The 22884-nt window shown below is 42.8% G+C and overlaps 1 protein-coding gene across 1 annotated transcript in view; it reads left to right on the forward strand.

Annotated features, from left to right (window-relative positions):
* LOC140491253 (integrin alpha-E-like) overlaps positions 1–22884 on the forward strand; it is a 344341-nt gene that overhangs the window by 209123 nt on the left and 112334 nt on the right. The window contains exons 24-25 of the mRNA XM_072589219.1: positions 4105–4246; positions 10976–11068. Coding sequence (XP_072445320.1) covers positions 4105–4246; positions 10976–11068 — 235 coding nt within the window. The remainder of the gene's footprint in view (positions 1–4104; positions 4247–10975; positions 11069–22884) is intronic.

The following is a 22884-nucleotide window of genomic DNA, read 5'->3' on the forward strand; positions in this document are numbered from 1 at the left end:
TTCATCTACCAGACCTTTGCCCACTCACTAAAAGTATCTATGTTCCTCTGCAAAGTTTCAGTCCTCTGCACACTTTGTTCTGCCCTCATCTTAGTGTCATCTGCAAACATGTGGTCCCCAACTTTAAATCATCTATATAAATTGTGAATAATTGCAGTCCCCACACCAATCCCTGAGGCACACCACTAGCCAGAATAGTACTCATTTATCCTTACTCTTTGCTTCCTGTTAGTCAACTAATCCTCTTTCCATGCTAATACTTTACCTGTAATGTAGCAGCCTCGTGTGTGCATCTTGTTGAAGGCCTTTTGGAACTAGGCACACCACATCCACTGGGTCACAGTGTCCACCCTGCCCGTAATGCCTTCATAGAATTTCAAAAAGATTTGTTAAGCATGATCTGCCCTTCATGAACCCATGCTGTGTCTGTCCAACAGGACAATTTCTATTGAGATGCCTTGCTAAATCTTCCTTGATAATACATTCCAGCATCTTCCCCACTACAGATGTTAAGCTAACCGGTCTATAATTCCTCATCTTTTGTCTACCTCCCTTTATAAACAGTGGTATCACATTTGCTGTTTTCCAATCTGCTGGGACTGCCCCAGAGTCCAGTGAGTTTTGGAAAATTACCACCAGTGCACTTGCTATTCCTCCCGTCATCTCTTTTAGTACCCTAGGATGCATTCCATCAGGGCCAGGAGACTTGTCTGTCCTTAATTCCATTAGTTTGCCCAACACTACTACTTCCAAGTTTTGAGAAGATTTGTAGCTCAGGTTGAGGTTCTCGAGGTAGATTTGAACTACAGAAGCAATCATCCCAACATCCACAAATGAAGTTGCATCAGAACATTATTTCAATGAGCCACCACACACTGTAGCACAGAGGAACTACGCAGAGCAGAGGAAAATCACCTATCCCATGTATTCAAAAAGAATGGGTACCCAATGAACATAGTCCACCAGTTTCTCAGGAACAAAACCAACCAAGCAGACAAAACACGTCCAGAAACCCTAGCCACTCTCCCCTACATTAAAGATATCTCGGAAATGACTGCCAGACTACTCAGACCCCTTGGCATCATGGTGGCCCACAAACCCACCAACACGCTAAAACTGCAGCTCATGAACTTGAAAGACCCTGTAGAGACAACAAGCAAAACTAATGTCATTTACAAAATACCTTGCAAGAACTGTAACAAACATTATAGTGGACAAACAGGCAGAAAACTAGCCACTAAGATACATGAACATCAACTAGCCACAAAACGACGTGACCCTCTGTCACTAGTTTCCTTACATACAGATAAGGAAGGACACCACTTCGACTGGGACAACACATCCATCTTAGGACAAGCCAAACAGAGACACACATGAGAATTCCAGGAAGCATGGCATTCCAACTGGAACTCTATCAACAAACACATTGACTTGGACCCCATTTACCACCTCCTGAGAAAAAGAACCGGAAATGACATCGCAGCTGGAAATGACATCACTATAGGAACATACATCACCACAGGAAATGACATCACCAACCCAAAGAAACCCAAACATATAAATAGAAAGCAGGAATCACCAGGAGTGCTTTGTCCAGAGGCTGACTGAAAATGTTACCTAGTATGGTGACAAAACATCTGAAAATGAACCATCCAGTTCAGCGAGCAAACCTACATCCAGAACTACTACTTCCATAATAATGATTGTTTCCAGGTCCTCACTACTTTCGTCTCTTTGTCAATTACAGGCATGCTATTAGTGTCTTCCACTGTGAAGACCAATACAAAATATCTGTTCAATCCTCGGCCATTTCATCATATCCCATACTTAAATGTCCCTTCTCATCTCTAAAGGACCAATGTTTACTTTCAACACTCTTTTTGATTTTATATATGTATAGAAGCTTTTGCTGTCTGTCTTTGTATTCTGTGCTAATTTTTTTCTCATAATCTCTCTTATTTTTCTTTATAGCTCTTTTTGTGGCTTTCCGTTGACCTTGAAAGTTTTCCCAATCTTCTTGTTTCATGATGGTTTTGGCCACTTTGTATGTCTTCGCTTTCAATTTGATTGCCTCCCTTATTTCCCTAGACACATGCAGATCACCCCTTTTCTTAGTCCTTCCTTTTCACTAGAATATACATTTGGTGAGCTCTTTGAAAATTGCTTTGAAAGTCCTCCAGTGCTCAACAACTGTCCAATCTTCTTTTCCAATCTACTTTAGCCAAGTCCTCCCTCTTTCTTTTGTAGTCTCCCTTTTTAAGCACAGAGCCCTGGTATTAGATTTTATCTTCTCACTCTCCATCTGTATTTTAAATGCAACCATAATGTGATTGCTCCTACCAAAAAGGACCCCAAACTATGAGGTAATTAATTATTCCTGTCTCATTACATAGGACCAAATCTGGAATAGCTTGTTCCCTCACCTGTTCCATTACATACTGTTCAAGAAAAATATCATGGATACACTCAACAAACTCCTCCTCAAGGCTACCCTGACTGAGCTGATTAGGCCAACCAACATGTAGATTAAAAGCCCCCATGATAATTGCCATACCATTTTTTCCTGGCATTAGTTATTACTTTGTTTATTTTCTGCCGCAATGTGATGTTATTATTTGGTGGCCTATAGACAATGCCTATCAGTGACTTTTTCTAATTTCCACCCAAATGGATTCAACCTTATTCTCCATGGAACCTGTATCATCCCTCAGCACTGCCCTGATGTTGTCCTTGAATAGCAGAGCTTTAAATCTTTCCTTGGTTAAGAAACCAAAATCATTCACGCTATTCCAGCTTTGGTCTGCCTACAGTCTTGCACAGATTTAACAAAACTTCTCGGCTTTTATACTCCATTGAAACAAAGTCCAACATTCCATTTTCACTATTACCCGTGGAACTTGGATGCTAGCTTTCTGTGATTCATTGAGGAGGGCTCCCAAATTCCTCTGTTTCATATTTTTTCTGCAGTCTTTATCCATTTGAATAATATTTATCTCAATACTCTTAATGCTAAAATGCATTGCCTTACGCTTTCACATATTATATTTTGCCACTTCCCTCACCTATCTATATTCCTGTGTAGATTCTTTGTGTCATCCTTGCCACTTGTGTTTTCGCTTTATTTGTTTGTGGGACATGGTCACTGGCTAGCTAGCATTTATTGCGTGTCCCTACTTGCCTTTGAGAAGGTGATGGTGAGCTGCCTTCATGAACTGCTGTAGTCCACGTGCTTTGGATTGACCCACAATATCGATAGGGAGGGGGGTCCAGGATTTAGATCCAGTGACAATGAAGGAACAGTGATATATTTCCAAGTCAGGATGATGATTGGCTTGGAGGGGAGCTTGCAGATGATGGTGTTCTCATGTATTTGCTGCTCTTGTCCTTCAAGATGGAAGTGATCATGTATTTAGAACGTGCTGTCTAAGGATCATAGAGATAGAGGAATTAGGAGTGGAAGTGGGCAATTCAGGACTTCAAGCCTGCTCTGCCATTTGATATGATCATGGCTGATCTTATTCCTGGTATCAACTCCAATTTCCTGCCTACTCCTATAGCCCTTTATCCTACTTTTCATTTGAAACATCTGTTTCTTTCTTGAATCTTGATTGGTTCTGCCTCCTCTGCACTCTGCACTGACTCACAACCTTCTGAGGGAAGTAATTTCTTCACTTTAGTGAATTTCTGCAGTGCAATATGTAATTGTATATACTGCTGAAATAGAGCATCAGAGGTGAAGGGAGTGAATGTTTATGGATGAGATGCCAATCAAGTGGGCTGTTATGTCCTGGGACGGTGTCAAGCTTCTGGACAGTTGGACTGCACCCATTCCGGTAAGTGGGGAGTATTGCATCAAACTCCTGATGTGCTTTCTAGCTGATAGGTATGGTTTAGGTAGTCAGGACATGAGTTACTCACCACAGTTTTCCGAACTTCTGATCTGCTCATGTAGCCTGCTTATGGGGGAGGCAATGCAATACTCAAAATGTAGTGGAATTGTGAAAGAGCCGCACGTAACTGTCAGACAATAGAATCACATAAATGTCATATAGATATTCACAGTTGGTCTTGTTTTACTGATGCAAACTGGAACTCTGTTTTCAGAAACTTTACATGGATTGTTGGTAAGACAAAAGAAGTGAGTTTAAACATTCTTCTGTCCAATATTGGAGAAGATTCATATCTCACCACCATGGACCTGTCCTATCCAAAAAGTCTTTTCTTTAAGGGGATCTCAAAACCTCAGGTGAGTTGAAATTCTGATATTGAAATGGCAGCTGAAACATAGATCATTACAGCACAGTACACGCCCTTCGGCCCTTGATGTTGCACTGACCTGTGGAACCAATCTGCCTAACCCTAACCCTAACCCTAACCAATCTGAAGCCCATTTGTTCTACACTATTTCATTTTCATCCCTATGTTTATCTAATGACCATTTAAACGCCCTTAAAGTTGACAAGTCCACTACATCCTCTACCAGGTCATTTATAAAAATGACAAACAGCAGTGACCCCAAAACACCATTAGTACACCACTAGTAACTGAACTCCAGGATGAATATTTCTCATCAACCACTACCATCTGTCTTCTTTCAGCTAGCCAATTTCTGATCCAAACCACTAAATTACCCTCAATCCCATGCCTCCATATTTTGTGCAATAGCCTACTCTGGGGAACCTTATCAAACACCTTACTGAAATCCATGTACACACATCAACCGCTTTATCCTCATCCACCTGTTTCGTCACTATCTCAAATAACTCAATAAGGTTTGTGAGGCACAATCTACCCTTCACAAAACCATGTTGACTATCCCTAATCAACATATTCCTTTCTAAATAATTACAAATCCTATCTCTTATAGCTTTTTCCAAAACTCCACCCACAAACGAAGTAAGGCTCACTGGTCTATAATTAGCAGGGTTGTCTCTACTATCCATAGGAAGGCCACTGATAAAAAGCATACCGACCTCCTCTTTACTGTTGTTAGTTGCTTCACTTTTCATCCTCATCACTGGGGAGCTGATTGAATCTGTTGAATCAGGTTGTGGAGAGGCGGGCGGTGGTCCGAAGGCATGCTTTACCTGTGAATGGAGAAACTCAAGAGAAGATGCTGGCTGCTGAAAATATCTTTGGATTTCCTCTCTCATTCCTTCCTTCCCAGAGTGGTTATCAGTATGAAGACAGTCACACATTTACCTACACTAAATTGTGTCTGTCTATTTCAACATTCTTTGAATTCTTGAAGTCTATTACTCAGTTCACTTATTTACGACATTGTCAAATTTTATACAAAGCATAAGCTTGTAAATTGTACTGGCTAAGCAATTCAGTCAAGTATAAACAACATTCAGTGGTCCTAAAATCAAACACTCGGGTACCTCATTCAAGTTATTGAAAAATTATTTTCTTTTAACAAATTGATATTTGGTTAATGTGAAAGCACTCACGAAAAGTATTTCAAAAGTCTGGAACAGCAAGAAAACAACAAAATGTTTCCTATGCTTTAGCAATTGGAAGGCAGTTTCAGTTCAGATTTAAATCTCAAATATTCATGGGATACAAATGCTGAATATTTTAAAATATGTAAATGAAACTTCCCAAATAAAAAATTTGGAATTACAGTAGCAACTTTGGTAGAGATCAACATTCTTTTGAATTTGCAATATGAAAGGGGCCAATGAAGTCTTAACAATAATTAAAAGAACTGAAACAGCTCAGTTTCAAGTTCTAATATTCTCTAAAATCTTAACAAAACATCAAATTCAAAATGCACTCTTCTTTTTTGTGAACACAGCAGCAAAGATATTTTAATACAATACTCTCATCTGGCGAAAGCATGACTTCTGACCCAAGTGTATTTTTTAAACCGGCAATGCAGAATTTCAAACAAATCAGGGTCTCAAGGGACTGAATCAATTAGTTTTAAGGTTATAAGTTTGATAATTTTAAAAAGGACATAATGTTGTACAATTTCAATGTAAAAACAAAACCAGCCCCACTACACAGCCCACAAAACACATTGAATTCAGATCCTGATTCAGGATTAAGCCATCTACTGTTACACAATGAATAACTGGTTTCACATAATGCATAGGGTTAGGGGCTACACGGTGATTAGCACTGCTGCCTCACAGCACCGGGGCCTTGGACTTGATTCCAGCCTCGGGTGACTGTCTATGAGGAGTTTGCACATTCTCCCCGTGTCTGCGTGGGTTTCCTCCGGGTGCTCCAGTTTCCTCCCACAGTCCACAGATGTGCACATCAGGTGAATTGGCCATGCTAAATTGCCCATAGTGTTAGGTGCATTAGTCAGAGGGAAATGGATCTGGATGGGTTACTCTTCGGAGGGTCGGTGTGGACTTGTTGGGCCAAATGGCCTGTTTCCACGCTGTAAGGAATCTAATCTAATCTAATGTTATCAGGTAACGATGGTAGTTTCCTTCCCTAAAGGCCGTTAGGGAACCCAGTAGTTTTCCCAAAAGTTGATAATGGATTTGTCGACTCTTAATTCCAGATTTATTTTATTCATTTCAAATCCCATGGTGAATTCAAATCTGCCATGGTGGGTTTCGAACCCGGGTTCCCAGAACATTACCTGGGTCTCTGAATTCCTTCGTCTCCGCCGCATCTGCTCCCAGGAGGACCAGTTCCAATACCGAACAACCCAGATGGCCTCTTTCTTCAAAGACCGCAATTTCCCCCCAGACGTGGTCAACGATGCTCTCCACCGCATCTCCTCCACTTCCCGCTCCTCCTCCCTTGAGCCCCATCCCTCCAATCGCCACCAGGACAGAACCCCACTGGTCCTCACCTACCACCCCACCAACTTCCATATACATCATATCATCTGTTGTCATTTCCGCCACCTCCAAACGGACCCCACCACCAGGGATATATTTCCCTCTCCTCCCCTATCAGTGTTCCGAAAAGACCACTCCCTCCATGACTCCCTCATCAGGTCTACACCCCCCCACCAACCCAACTTCCACTCCCAGCACCATCCCTTGCAACTGCAAGAAATGCAAAACTTGTGCCCAGACCTCCCCCTTTACTTCCCTCGAAGGCCCCAAGGGATCCTTCTATATCCACCACAAATTCACCTGCACCTCTACACACATCATTTACTGCATCCGCTGCACGCGATGTGGCCTCCTCTATATTGGGGAGACAGGCCGCCTACTTGCAGAATGTTTCAGAGAACACCTCTGAGACACCCGGACCAACCAACCCAACCACCCCGTGGCTCAACACTTCAACTCCCCCTCCCATTCCACCAAGGGCATGCAGGTCCTTGGACTCCTCCATCGCCAGACCATAGCAACACAACGGCTGGAGGAAGAGCGCCTCATCTTCTGCCTAGGAACCCTCCAACCACAAGGGATGAACTCAGATTTCTCCAGTTCCTCATTTCCCCTCCCCCCACCTTGTCTCACTCCCAACCCTCGAACTCAGCACCACCTTCCTAACCTGCAACCTTCTTCCTGACCTCTCCGCCCCCGCCCCCCACTCCGGCCTATCACCTTCACCTTAACCTTCTTCCACCTATCACATTTCCACTGCCCCTCCCCCAAGTCCCTCCTCCCTACCTTTTATCTTAGCCTGCTTGGCACACTTTCCTCATTCCTGAAGAAAGGCTCATGCCCGAAACATCGATTCTCCTGTTCCTTGGATGCTGCCTGACCTGCTGCGCTTTTCCAGGAACACATTTTCATCTTTGAATTAACTGCCCAGCAGAACTGCCAGTAGGCCATTGCCTCCCGTACAGAGGTTAATTAATGGCACCATCTGACAAAAACATAAAGGAAGAGGAGTAGAAGGAATGCCTATCATCAGACCAATGGTGTTCATTGCTATCCAGAACACACTCTTTGCTCAGATTTTCAGTTTGTTATTCTTTTTGTGTAAAAGCTACTACAACTACAACTCCTCTCTACACAAAGCAATGTATCCACTAATTGCATAGCTACCCAATAGGTTTCGTCATGAAACAAATGAAAGGATGAGTTGGTACATAGGATTGAAGAATGTGCAATATGTGGAAGTGGCAATAAGCAATACATTTTGTGTGGCCTTATAAAAATGGAAATTTTAAAATCCGATATTTCATCAAACAGCCACAAATGTAGTCTTAGAAAATTGCTTTTACTTGCACAGCAAAAGTGATGTCAGCAAAGGCACAGACAGGTTACTCAGACCTCTACCTTGTTTAGCTGCTTTTGATTGAATTCCTCTGGGTTTCAGAGCCTCTCAAGCCCTTAAGACCGCTGAAACTTCACTGGTGCAGGGTTAAATTTCATCAAATTGGCACAGGTTTTCTATGTTTCTGTAAGACAACAGGTATATGAGCTGTAACTAGTGAAGTTCCACAGGGACAAGTACTGGGACTGCAACTGTTTTCAATATTTTTAGAGTTTTTGAAAAGATTTGTAGCTCGAATTGCGGATGAAGTCGTGGCTTCGTTCGCCAAGCCAGTGTGTTTTTCTATAAATATTTTGTTGCCTCACTAGGTGACATCAACAGTGCGTCTTTGATAAGTTGTTGGTGGTCTGTCCCATCTGGTATTTATACGTCTCTGTTTGTTGATCCTTCGGTTCTGGATCTGAGTTTGTATACAGGGTCCAGTTCAATGTGTCTATTGATTCAGTTCCAGTTGGAGTGCCAGGCTTAAAGGAATTCTCTAACGTGTTTCTTTTGCCTTTGCTGGGATGGTTACGTCATCCCAGATGATTTTGTGTCCTTCGCTGTCTATGTGGTTATAAGTGAGAGAGTGCTGGTCGTGTCTGGCAGTGGCGAGCTGATGTTCCTGCACTCCTATGGTCAGTTTTCTTCTTTATCCTATGTGGTATTTTTCACACTGCAGGTATCCTGTAGATAATGTTCATCCTATTGGACAAACCCAAAGAAGAAAGCACTACACAACTAGACAGGATAGTGACCATACGATATGTGTTATGAAGGTGTAAGGAGTACTGTACCTTTAAGGGAGTTGAAGGACTTAGCAAGCACACAGAGAATGCTGGAGAATTTCCAGTGTAACATTTGGTCCTGCAGCTAGCAGTACTTGGGTTACTAAGAGACAAAAAGCTAATTCAAATTCAGCCAATCAGTTTAAATTATGCCCCAAAATACCAAACTCCAGTCAAGTTTGAATTTGCTATTTTGACAATATTAACACCAATGAAATGATCCAATGCTTTGGGGTATAAAACTGAAAAAAAATTGAACAATTAGAGTAAAACTGACAAGCCACCAACATATCCAGACTGCCCTCAGAATAGCGCACTTAAAGATACCTTTATCCATCAATGAACTGTGAAACAAAAATTCCTAAAAAGAAAAAAAAAAGGCAGAGGAAGATACAAGGAGAAGATATGACATCTGGCTGGTTTTGAAATTTGAATCTTTTTGGCAAATCTTAATTGGGGGTTTTATTGGATCAGTATTATAGAAGGGAAAGTAAAAGATAAGTTAGAGAAAGGAGTTGTAAATAGTTGTTAGTTAATTATTCTATGTTAGACTCTTAAATAAAAATAAAGTTGTTAATTTTTACTTTAAATAGTGACCTTTGGGATAGTTCTTGGCCTCTCAAATTTTAACAGATTACAACACAGGTTAAATCATTTCTGTGTTGCAGGTTTAAATAAGCAGGAGGGTTTACCCCGTGTTGTAACAATATGTCAAAGGCATATCAGAGATAACTACCCAACTACTCAGACCGCTGGGAATCTTAGTGGTCCACACACCAGTAAACATCTTCCACCAGCTGCTCAAAAGTTAAAGACCCGACACCCACATCCAACAGGATGAATCTTATTTACAAGATACCCTGCAAAGGCTATTAAAACACTATCTAGGACAAACAAGAAGAAAATTTACCATATGAGTGCACAAACATCAGCTCGCCACTGCCAGACACAATCAGCACTCTCTCATTTCCAATCGCACAGACAATGATGGTCATCACTTGAACTCGGATGATGTAACTATCCTAGCACAGGCAAAATAGAGATATGCCAGAGAAATCCTTGAAACCTGGCACTCCACCTGGAACTGAATCACTAGACACATTGAACTGGACCCTGTATACAAACCACTTTGACATACAACCGGAAGTACTGACAAGCAGCGACATATAAATACCAGATAGGACAGACCACCAATGCCTTATTAAAGATCCACTGGTGATATCACATAGCAAGGCGACAAAACCTCCTCTGACCTAAATCGTTTTGAATTTCTTGAGTGCAGTTCCAGTTATACTCCTCCAGGGAAGTGGGAAATTTCTTCTCTCACTCCTGACCTGTGCCTTGTAGATGATAGACAGGATATGGGGAGCCAGGAGGTAAATTACTCATCACAGATTTTATGGTCTATGACCTGCACTTATACAGACTGTGGCTATGTTTTAAAAGCAGCAAATGCTAGAGAAACTCAGCAGGTTTGTCTGCATCTGTAGCGAGAGAACCCCAAAGAAGAATATTATTGGATTTGAAACATTACATCTGTTTCTGTCTCCATAGGAACTGCCAGACCTGCGAAGTTTCTCCAACACTTTCTGTTTCCATTTCAGGTCTCTGGCATTTGCAGTACTTTGCTTTTATCACAGAGTCTGTGTGATTAGTCCAGTTAGGTTTGAGATCCAGGAATCTCCAGGATATTTATGGTAGATTGAATCAAGTTCTCTTCCTTGCCCATGTGTTTATGTTCTCCTTTTCTAGAAGGGACAATGAATCAGAATTCGGAGTGAGTGAAGATCAGTCAGTTCCTGTTATGTCTATAGGTCATTTCAGCATTGACCCTTTAAGTATTTGTCTTTGATAGTGCCATATGGGTTACCATTGTGTCTACAAAGCAAATTGTAATTCAATCATGTTGAAATCAGAGAATTGAATTGGAATTCTGAGTTTCATCACTTGACCTCGTGTACTTTTGCACCTAATCCTTTTTACACATTTTAAATTCTTCTCAGCTTGCAGATGTTAAATGCGCAGATCAAGCCACGTCCTCCTTATCCTTCCTAAATTGTGAGATTTTTCATCCAGTGTTCAAGAGGAATTCACAAGTAAGTAGTGAAATAATTGTGCATATTTTAATTTGTTGAAATTTAAATAAGCACCAGACATTCATTATTCTTGCAAGGTTTGTGAAAGTTTGTGGCTCAGGTTGAGGTTTAGGGTGTAGGTTTGCTCGCTGAGCTGTAGGGTTGATATCCAGACGTTTCATTACCTAGCTAGGTAACATCATCAGTGGCGACCTCCAAGTGAAGCGAAGCTGTTGTCTCCTGCTTTCTATTTATATCTTTCTTCTGGATGGGATTCCTGGGGTTTGTGGTGATGTAATTTCCTGTTCGTTTTCTGAGGGGTTGATAGATGGCATCTAGATCTATGTCATTGTTTATGGTGTTGTGGTTGGAGTGCCAGGCATCTAGGAATTCTCTAGCATGTCTTTGCTTGACCTGTCCCAGGATAGATGTGTTGTCCCAGTCGAAATGGTGTTTTTTTTTCATCCATGTGTAGGGCTATGAGGGAGAGGGGGTCGTATCTTTTTGTGGCTAGCTGGTGTTCATAAATCCAGTACAACCCATGGACAAAACCAACGTCATCGACAAAATTCCATGCAAGGACTGCCACAAACACTACGTAGGACAAACAGGAAGAAAGTTAGCCACCAGGATTCATGAACACCAGCTAGCCACAAAAAGACACGACCCTCTCTCTCTCATAGCCCTACACACGGATGAAAAAAAACACCATTTCGACTGGGACAACACATCTACCCTGGGACAGGTCAAGCAAAGACATGCTAGAGAATTCCTAGATGCCTGGCACTCCAACCACAACACCATTAACAAGCACATAGATCTAGATGCCATCTATCAACCCCTCAGAAAACGAACAGGAAATTACATCACCACAAACCCCAGGAATCCCATCCAGGAGAAAGATATAAATAGAAAGCAGGAGACAACAGCTTCGCTTCACTTGGAAGTCGCCACTGATGATGTTACCTAGCTAGGTAATGAAACGTCTGGATATCAACCCTACAGCTCAGCGAGCAAACCTACACCCTATTCCTTATTCTTCACTGAAAACAAGCAAATGTACATGAGACAGCAATTTAACATTTTATAACAACAGTAACATATAAAAAACACCCTCCTTACCCACAGGCATATCGATTGATGTTCATAAAACCAGATTTATGGACAGATATTTCTATATTATCAGAACTTTGATTTAAATTAACCAGGCAGAGTAACCAGACTAATTCTTTGGGAAGCCTAATTTCTCTAATCTTTGCTCGAATCAAAAATTCCTCATTCTTCATATCATTCTAGTAAATCTCCTTTGCACTTTTTACTGGACTTCTACACCCATCCCTAAATAAAGTGCTTAGAATTGTACACAATACTCTAACTGTGGTATGACCAATAACTTGTAGAGCACAGCAGTTCAGGCAGCATCCAACGAGCAGCGAAATCGACGTTTCGGGCAAAAGCCCTTCATCAGGAATAAAGGCAGTGAGCCTGAAGCATGGAGAGATAAGCTAGAGGAGAGTGGGGGTGGGGAGAGAGTAGCATAGAGTACATTGGGTGAGTGGGGGAGGAGATGAAGGTGATAGGTCAAGGAGGAGAGGGTGGAGTGGAAAAGGAGCTAGGCAGGTCGGACAAGTCCAGACAAGTCAAGGAGACAGTGCTGAACTGGAAGTTTGAAACTAGGATGAGGTGGGGGAAGGGGAAATGAGGAAGCTGTTGAAGTCCACATTGATGCCCTGGGTTTGAAGTGTTCCGAGGCAGAAGATGAGGCGTTCTTCCTCCAGGCGTCTGGTGGTGAGGGATCGGCGGTGAAGGAGGCCCAGGACACCTCGCTCCCCTTCCTGGACCTCTCCATCTCCATTAGTGATGACCGACATGACACTGACATTTTTTACAAACCCACCGACTCCCACAGCTACCTAGATTACACCTCTTCCCACCCTATCTCTTGCAAAAATGACATTCCGTATTCCCAATTCCTCCGCCTCCGCCGTATCTGCTCCCAGGAGGACCAGTTCCACCACAGAACACACCAGATGGCCTCCTTCTTTAGAGACCGCAATTTCCCTTCCCACGTGGTTAAAATGCCCTCCAACGCATCTTGTCCACGTCCCGCACCTCCGCCCTCAGACCCCACCCCTCCAACCGTAACAAGGACAGAACGCCCCTGGTGCTCACCTTCAACCCTACAAACCTTCGCATAAACCAAATCATCTGCTGACATTTCTGCCACCTCCAAAAAGACCCCACCACCAGGGATATATTTCCCTCCCCACCCCTTTCCGCCTTCTGCAAAGACCGTTCCCTCCGTGACTACCTGGTCAGGTCCACACCCCCCTTACAACCCACCCTCCCATTCTGGCACTTTCCCCTGCCACCGCAGGAACTGTAAAACCTGTGCCCACACCTCCTCCCTCGCCTCTATCCAAGGCCCTAAAGGAGCCTTCCACATCCATCAAAGTTTTACCTGCACATCCACTAATATCATTTATTGTATCCGTTGCTCCTGATGTGGTCTCCTCTACATTGGGGAGACTGGGCGCCTCCTAGCAGAGCGCTTCAGGGAACATCTCCGAGACACCCGCACCAATCAACCAAACCGCCCCGTGGCCCAACATTTCAACTCCCCCTCCCACTCTGCCGAGGACATGGAGGACCTGGGCCTCCTTCACCGCTGCTCCCTCACCACCAGACGCCTGGAGGAAGAACGCCTCATCTTCCGCCTCAGAACACTTCAAACCCAGGGCATCAATGTGGACTTCAACAGCTTCCTCATTTCCCCTTCCCCCACCTCATCCTGGTTTCAAACTTCCAGTTCAGCACTGTCTCCTTGACTTGTCTGGACTTGTCCGACCTGCCTAGCTCCTTTTCCACTCCACCCTCTCCTCCTTGACCTATCACCTTCATCTCCTCCCCCACTCCCCATTGTACTCTATGCTACTCTCTCCCCACCCCCACTCTCCTCTAGCTTATCTCTCCATGCTTCAGGCTCACTGCCTTTATTCCTGATGAAGGGCTTTTGCCCGAAACGTCGATTTTGCTGCTCGTTGGATGCTGCCTGAACTGCTGTGCTCTTCCAGCACCACTAATCCAGTGTAGAAACCCAAACAGAAAAGTTGAGGTAATAGTGATGCCTATCAATGTGGCTAATACAAGTTGATGGGACCAGAAGCAGCAGAGAGTTTAATTCCAGTAGTGCATCAGAGAGTTTGATCCATGCAGAGGATAGTTGTGAAAAATAAAATTGAAATTGCTTTATCTGAATGTACAGGCAATCTGTAATAAGACAGATGAACCAATGGCAAAAAGAGACATATGCGGTTTAAATCTAATTGCTGTCACAAAGATATAACTACAAAGTGATCAAGGATGGGAAACAAATATTTTAGTGTACACAACATTTCAAAAATGACTGAAAAAGAATAGAAAAAGAGGTTGCGTTGCCTGATAATTAAGGATTCATTTAGGAGATTAGCAGAAAAGGATATTGTCTCTCAAAATCAGGAAGCAGAGTTAGTATGAATAGAAATTAAGAATAGCAAGGGTCAAAAAACACTGGTCAGAGTAGTTTATTTTTCTCCAACAGTAGTCATGCATTGGACAGTGCATTATACAAAAAATTATTAGAGTTTCTAACAAAGGCGATATAGCAGTTGTGAGGGAGTATAGTCTTCATATTTTGCTGTTTAATTTATTGATGGGATGTGGGCATCAGCTGGGCCAGCACTTCTGGCCATCGCTAAAAATACTTGAACTGAGAGGCCATTTCAGAGGGCAGTTGAGAGTCAACCATATTGCTGTGGGTCTGGAGTCACATGTAGGTAGCCAGACCAGGTAAGGTTGACAAATAACAGAATCACAGGGTTATCATGGTGCAGAAGGAGGCCATTGGCCCACCATCCCTGCACCGACTCTATTATCTAGTCTGACTATCTTATCTCATGCCAATCTCCTCCCTGTTCCCCATATTCCTACACACCATTTCTAGCCAAAAAAATCCAATCCCCTTTTCAGTGCCTCAATTGAACATACTACACTATATTTCCAGGCAGTGCATTTCATACATTAACAACTATAGAAGAACATTGAACATAGAACAGTACAGCACAGAACAGGCCCTTCACCCCACGATGTTGTGCTGGCCACTGATCCTCACGTATGTACCCTCAAATTTCTATCTGTGTGAAAAAGTTTTTTTTGCACATTATTTGAAACCTATGCCCTCTTGTTTTTGTTTCTTTTACATTGCAGAAGTGGGAAAAAATAAATCAGGAGATAGAAAAGGCATAGGAAAAAGTGAGGACTGCAGATGTTGGAGATCAGATTTGAGAGTGTGGTGCTGGAAAAGCACAGCAGGATGCTGACCAGACCTGCTGTACTTTTCGAGCACCACACTTTTGATAGAAAAGGCATGTAAGAAAGGAATTATTAAAATAATAATGGAAACTTGAAGTCACATTGGGTCTTGGGTGGATTGGTAAGGTGGATACAGAACTGGCTTAGTATTAGAAGACAGAGTTGGAAGGGTGTTTTTCTGACTGCAGATCTATGACCATTAGTGTTGTGTAAGGATTGGTGCTGGGATCCCTATTGTTTATAATACATGTAAGTCGAATTGGAGGAGAATGTAGGTGGCCACTGTAACCTGATTGCTGCTGCTAGCCCCTAAAAGGTCATCCCCCCACCCCTCAACCGTATCCAAATCAGTGTATCTGTTATTGAGGTGAATGGTCATAGAGGAACCCTACACTGGATGCCTTCCCTCCACTTTCCTCTTCTGGTGGTCACCCAGCTACCTGTAGCCTGCACCTTAGGAGTGACCACTTCACTGTAGCTCTTATCAATGATATTCTCTGCATCCTGCATGATCTTGAGTGCATCCAGCTCCAGCTCCAGTTCCCTAATGCGGTCTGTCAGGAGATGCAGCCAGAAGCACTTCTCACAAGGATGGCTACCAGGGACACTGGAAGTCTCACTGATCTCCCACATCCTCCAAGAGGAGCATGTCACGACCCTAACTGCCATCCCCACTGCCTTCAGTCTAGACAGAAAGAATGTAGAGTTAAAGAGCTCTTACCTGTATGCCTGCACAGCCTCCTCAAGCAAAGGCCTCAGCACTTCCACTCGAACACTGGCACACTCTCTTAACAACTGCTCTACCAGATTGCCCCTTATTATTCAACAGTCAAGTGAAAACGAATCAAGTTTGTCCAATCTGTCCTCAGAATTAATACTCTCCAAACCAGTCAACATTCTGATAAATCTTTCTGTACCCTCGCAAAGCTTCCACATCCTTCTGGTTAGTGTGGTGACCAGAACTGTATACCATATTCCAAAGCTAAAGTTCTATACAGCTGTAACATGATTTGCCAATTTTTATAATTCATGCTCTGACCAATGGAGGCTAGTATTGAGGTAGCCCCTGATCAGAGTGGCATAAATATGGCCACTATAGTGCCTGCCACTGGCCTAAATATGGCTGCAGTAACAGAATTAGCATGCCTGCTCTAGCATTTAAATGAGTTAGGTAAGAAGTTAAAAAGTAGGACCTCAAGTGTAGTGATCATCGAATTACTCCCAGAGTCACGCGCCAGTGAGGATAGAAATAGAAAGAGAGGCCAGATAAATGCATGGCTGAGGAGCTGGTGTAGGAGGCAGGGTTTTCAGTTTTTGGATCATTGGGATCTCTTCTGGGGTAGAGGTAACCTGTACAAGAAGAACAGGTTGTATTTGAACCAGAGGGGGACCAATATCCTTGTGGGAAGATTTGCTAGTGTTACCCAGAAGGGTTTAAACTAGTTTGGCAGGAGGGTGGGACTCCGAATAAGAGAGGGGCCATTGAGAAGTCGGGGAAAATGCATTAACCACCGAAAGCAAGTTTACTATTCAGGATAGCTGGGGCACAGTAAAGGGAGGGTTTAAAATGCATTCATTTCGATGCATGAGGCCTGACTGGTAAGGTAGCTGAGCTCAGAGCATGGATTGTCTCAGGGGACTGAGATAATATAACCATAACAGAAACATGGCTGAGAGAAGGACAGGACTGGCAGCTCAGTGTTCCAAGATACAAAAGCTACAGGCATGATAGAAGTACAAGTAAGCGAGGAGGGGGAGTAACCCTTTTGATAAAGGAGCACATAACAACAAGTGCTTAGAGAGGATATTCTTAAGGGCTCATCAAATGAGGCCAACTGGTTAGAACTTAGACACAAGAAAGGATGGTCACTGTGTTGGGACTGTATTATAGATCACCAAATAGTCAGCGAGTATTAGGGGAGCAGATGTGTAGAGAAATTGCAGATACCTGTCTCTTAACAGAGTAGTATTGATTGGAGATTTTAATTTCCCCTGTATTGACTGGGTCACCCAGAGTGTAAAAGGTCCGGATCTAGTTGAATTTGTCAAATGCGTCCAAGAAAGTTTCCTAAGTCAATATGTAGAGGGCCCTACTCGGGAAGGTGCAACATTTTGGGGTGGCATGGTGGCTCTGTGGTCAGCACTGCTGCCTCACAGCACCAGGAACGCGGGTTCGATTCCCACCTTAGGCGACTGTCTGTGTGGAATTTGCACATTCTCCGTGTCTACGTGGTTTCCTTCGGGTGCTCCGGTTTCCTCCCACAATCCAAAAGATGTGCAGATCAGGTGAATTGGCCATTCTAAATTGCCCATAATATTAGGTACATTTGACAGGGGTAAATGTAGAGGAATGGGTTTGGGTGGGTTACTCTTCGGAGGGTCAGTGTGGATTTGTTGGACTGAGGGGTCTGATTCCATACTGTAGGGAGTCTCATCTAACCTAATCTTAACATTGGACCTCCTCTTAGGAAACAAGGTCAAGCAAGTGACTGAAGTGTCAATCGGAAAGCACTTTGGGTGCAGTGACCATAACTCTCTTAGTTTTAACAGTTATAGAAAAAAGATAGGAGAGGTCATCAGGTTAAGGTACTAAATTGGAGTAGGGCTAATTTTGGGGCCATTAGGCAGGATCTAGCAGAGGTTGATTGGGTGAATCTGTTTGGAGGAAAGGGAATGATTGGCAAATGGGAGACTTTTAGCAGTGTGATATCAGGAGTCCAGGGACAGTATGTCCCTATTAGAGTGAATGGAAAAGCTGGCAGGTTGAGGCATGCCTGGCTGATGAGGAATATTGAGGCTCTGGTCAGGAAGAGAAAGAAGACATGCATTGAGTTTAAACTATTGGGCTCAAGTGAATCCCTAGATGACTATTAAAAAGTGGAGGAGCACAATTAAAAAGGAAATCAGAAGGGAAAAAAAGAGGGTATGAGATGGATCTGGCAGATATCTTATGGTTTTATGGTTTTATGGTCTTGTGATAATGTTAAATATAATCCCAAAAGGTTCTACAGATATATTAATAGTAAAAGGGTGACGAGGGAAAGAATAGGTCGTGTTAAAGATCAACATGGCCGTCTATCTGTGGAGCCACAGGAGATGAGGAGATTTTTAATTAATATTTCTTATCAGTGTTTACTGAGGAGAGAGTCTTGGATGCTAGGGAAATAAGGGAAACAAGTTTTAGACCACACACACATTACCAGAGAGGAGGTGTTTGCAGCCTGAAAGAGCACTAAGGTGGATAAATCCCAATGGCCTGATCAAGTCCATGCTCGGACATTGTAGAAGACTAGGGAAGAAATTGCAGAGATTTTTGCTTCAACTTTAGCTACTGGTGAAGTTAGGGAAGACTGGAGGGTGAGAACAAACAAAGAACAAAGAACAAAAAACATTTACAGCCCAGGAACAGGTCCTTCGGCCTTCCAAGCCTGAGCCAATCCAAATCTACTGTCTAAACCTGGCGCCTAATTCCTAAGCATCTGTATCCCTATGCTCCCTGCCTACTCATGCACCTTAAATAAATCTACCATGCTTGCCTCTACCACCTTTGCTGGTTATGCGTTCCAGACACCCACCACTCTCTGTGTAATGTACTTTCCGCATGTATCCCCCTTAAATTTTTCACCTCTCACCTTGAAAGTGTGACCTCACATTATTGAATCCTTCACCCTGGGAAAAAGCTTATAGTTAATGTTGTTCCATTGTTTCAGAAAGGTAGCAAAGACAAGCCAGGAAACTATAGGTCACTGAGCCTGACATCAGTGGTAATCAAGTTGTTGGAGAGGATAGTGATAGTGAGTCGTGTCTTTTGGTGGCCAGTTGGTGGACAAGTATCCTGGTGGTAAGTTTCCTACTAGTTTGTCCGATACCATGTTTTTTACAGTTCTTGCATGGTATCTTGTAAAGAAACTAAAGTATCTAATGGATCCTTTAGGTTCATTAATCGCTGATTAAATGTGTTGGTAGGTTTGTGGGCTACCATGATGCCAAGAGGTCTGAGTAGTCTGGAAGTCATTTCTAATATGTTTTTGATGTAAGGTAATGTGGCTATAGTTTTTGGTTGCGTTGTGTCTGCTTGTTTGGGTTTGTTTCTGAGGAATCGATGGATTGTGTTTATTGGTACCCATTTTTCTTGAAAACATTACATCTTTTTTCAGCTTTTTGTAGTTCTTGGATGCTGCAGTGTAATGTCACTCGTTGAAATAACGTCTTGAAGCAGCTCTATTTGTGGGTGTTAGGATGATTGCTTCTGAAGTTAAGTATTTGGTCTGTGTTTGTTATTTTTTGTAGACACTAGTTTGAAGCTCTCCATTAACTGTACATTCAACTGTCATGTCTGGGAATGGGAGTCTGTTGTCGTTCTCCTCCTCTTTTGTAAATTTAGATACTACCAACAAAACTAATGGCATTTACAAGATACCATGCAAGAACTGTTAAAAAAAACACTACATCAGACAAACTAGTAGGAAACTTGCCACCAGGACACATGAACAGCAACTGGCCACCAAAAGACATGATCCACTATCACTAGTTTCTATACATACAGATAAATAAGGACACTACTTTGATTGGGACAACACAGACATCCTAGGACAAGTGAAGCAAAGACACGCATGAGAATTCTTAGAGGCATGGCACTCTAACCAGGACTCCACCAATAAACACATTGATTTAGATCCTATCTACCTTCCCTTGAAAAAAAACAGAAATGACATCACCCAACTTAAGAAACCAAGACCTATTAATAAAGAGGCGGGATATACCACCAGCACTTCACTGGAGACTCTCATTGATTATGTTACCTAGTATGGTGATGAAACATCTGAAATCAAACCTTCAAGGTCAACGAGTTAACTTACATACTTATCATCAACCTGAGCGACACATCTTCTCAAAAATCATTTATGAGAATGTTGCCAGGATTAGAAGGCCTGAGTTGGAGGGAGAGGTTGGCCAGGATAGGACTTTATTCCTTGGAATGTAAGAGAATGACGCTTGACCTTATTGAGATATATAAAATCATGAGGGGCATAGATAGGATGAATGCAGATAGGGATGGGGGAACTGAAAACTAGAGGGTGTAGGTTTAAGGTGAGAGGGGAAAGATTTAAGAAGGACCTGAGTGGCAACTTCTTCACGCAGACAGTGATGCGTATATGGAATAGGCTCCAGAGAAAGTTGTTGAGGTAGGTGCAATAACAACATTTTAAAAATATTTGGATAGGTACATGGATGGGAAGGGTTTAGAGGGATATGGATCAAATGTGGGCAATTGGACCTAGCTGAGTAGGCACCATGGTCAGCATGGGCCATTTTGGGTTAAAAGGCCTGTTTCCGTGATGTTTTGCTGTATGACTCTATGACACCAAGTGCACAAAGTTATGACAGGCATGGATAAGGTGGATAGTTGGAGTCTCTTTCCCAGAGTATAAATGTCAATTGTGAGGGAAACAGGAGTAAGTTGAAAGGAGAATAAGAGATACGTTATTTATGCAGAAGATGGTAACTGCTGGAATGCACTGCTAGAAGGTGGGAGAGGTGGATACAATGGTAACATTTAAGAGGCACTTTGCCAAATATATATAGAGAGAGGAAGGGAATAGAGGGCTATGAACTTTGCAGAGACAAAAGGTTTTTAGTTTAGAAAGGCATCATGCATTGGCTCAGTGTTGGTGGGCCGAAGAGCCTGCTCTTTTGTGTACTGTTTTTGGTCAGTATGCAGGTGGACTGGTTAAATCAGGTTGGTAGTGGATCTCAAGAAAGGAAATTTTTGGAATATCTACACGTTTATTTTTGAAAAAGCTTTGTGGTAGACCCCACCAGGGAACAGATGTTCGTAGGTAAAGGGACGGCTGGAAAATGGGAAGTCTTGAGAAATGCGATAACAAGAATCCAGAGAAAGTATATTCCTGTAAGGGTGAAAGGGGAGGCTGGTATGTATAGGGAATGCTGGATGACTAAAGAAATTGAGGATTTGGTTAAGAAAAAGAAGGAAGAATATGTCAGGTATAGACAGGATAGATCGAGTGAATCCTTAGAAGAGTATAAATGAAATAGGAGTATACTTAAGAGGGAAATCAGGAGGGCAAAACGAGGACATGAGATAACATTGGCAAATAGAATTAAGGAGAATCCAAAGGGTTTTTACAAATACATTAAGGACAAAAGGGTAACTAGGGAGAGAATAGGGCCCCTCAAAGATCAGCAAGGCGGCCTTTGTGTAGAGCCACAGAAAATTGGGGAGATACTAAATGAATATTTTGCATCAGTATTTACTGTGGAAAAGGATATGGAAGATATAGACTGCAGGGAACTAGATGGTGACATCTTGCGAAATGTCCTAATTAGAGAGGAGGAAGTGCTAGATATCTTGAAACGGTTAAAGGTGGATAAATCCCCAGGACCTGATCAGGTGTACCCGAGAACTCTGTGGGAAGCTAGACAAGTGATTGCTGGGCCTCTTGCTGAGATATTTGTATTATCGATAGTCACAGGTGAGGTGCCGGAAGACTTGAGGTTGGCAAACGTGGTGCCACTGTTTAAGAAGGGTGGTAAAGACAAGCCAAGGAACTATAGACCAGTGAGCCAGACCTCGGTGGTGGGCAAGTTGTTGGAGGGAATCCTGAGGGACAGGATGTACATGTATTTGGAAAGACAAGGACTGATTCGGGATAGTCAACATGGCTTTGTGCATGGGAAGTCATATCTCACAAACTTGATTGAGTTTTTTGAAGAAGTAACAAAGAAGATTGATGAGGGCAGAGTGATAGATGTGATCTATGAGGACTTCAGTAAGGCGTTCGACAAGGTTCCCCGTGGGAGACTGATTAGCAAGGTTAGATCTCATGGAATACAGGGAGAACTAGCCTTTTGGATACAGAACTGGCTCAAAGGTAGAAGACAGAGGGTGGTGGTGGAAGGTTGTTTTTCAGACTGGAGGCCTGTGACCAGTGGAGTGCCACAAGGATCGGTGCTGGGTCCTCTACGTTTTGTCATTTACATAAATGATTTGGATGCGAGCATAAGAGGTACAGTTAGTAAGTTTGCAGATGACACCAAAATTGGAGGTGTAGTGGACAGCAAAGAGGGTTACCTCAGATTACAACAGGATCTTGACCAGATGGGCCAATGGGCTAAGTGGCAGATAGAGTTTAATTCAGATAAATGTGAGGTGCTCCATTTTGGGAAAGCAAATCTTAGCAGAACTTGTACACTTAATGGTAAGGTCCTAGGGAGTGTTGCTAAACAAAGAGACCTTGAAGTGCAGGTTCATAGCTCCTTGAAAGTGGAGGCGCAGGTAGATAGGATAGTGAAGAAGGCATTTGGTATGCTTTCCTTTATTGGTCAGAGTATTGAGTACAGGAGTTGGGAGGTCATGTTGCGGCATTACAGGACATTGGTTAGGCCACTATTGGAATATTGCATGCAATTCTGGTCTCCTTCCTATCGGAAAGATGTTGTGAAACTTGAAAGAGTTCAGAAAAGAT

The sequence above is a fragment of the Chiloscyllium punctatum genome, chromosome 19 (genome assembly GCF_047496795.1).
Source record: "Chiloscyllium punctatum isolate Juve2018m chromosome 19, sChiPun1.3, whole genome shotgun sequence".
NCBI lineage: Eukaryota > Metazoa > Chordata > Chondrichthyes > Orectolobiformes > Hemiscylliidae > Chiloscyllium > Chiloscyllium punctatum.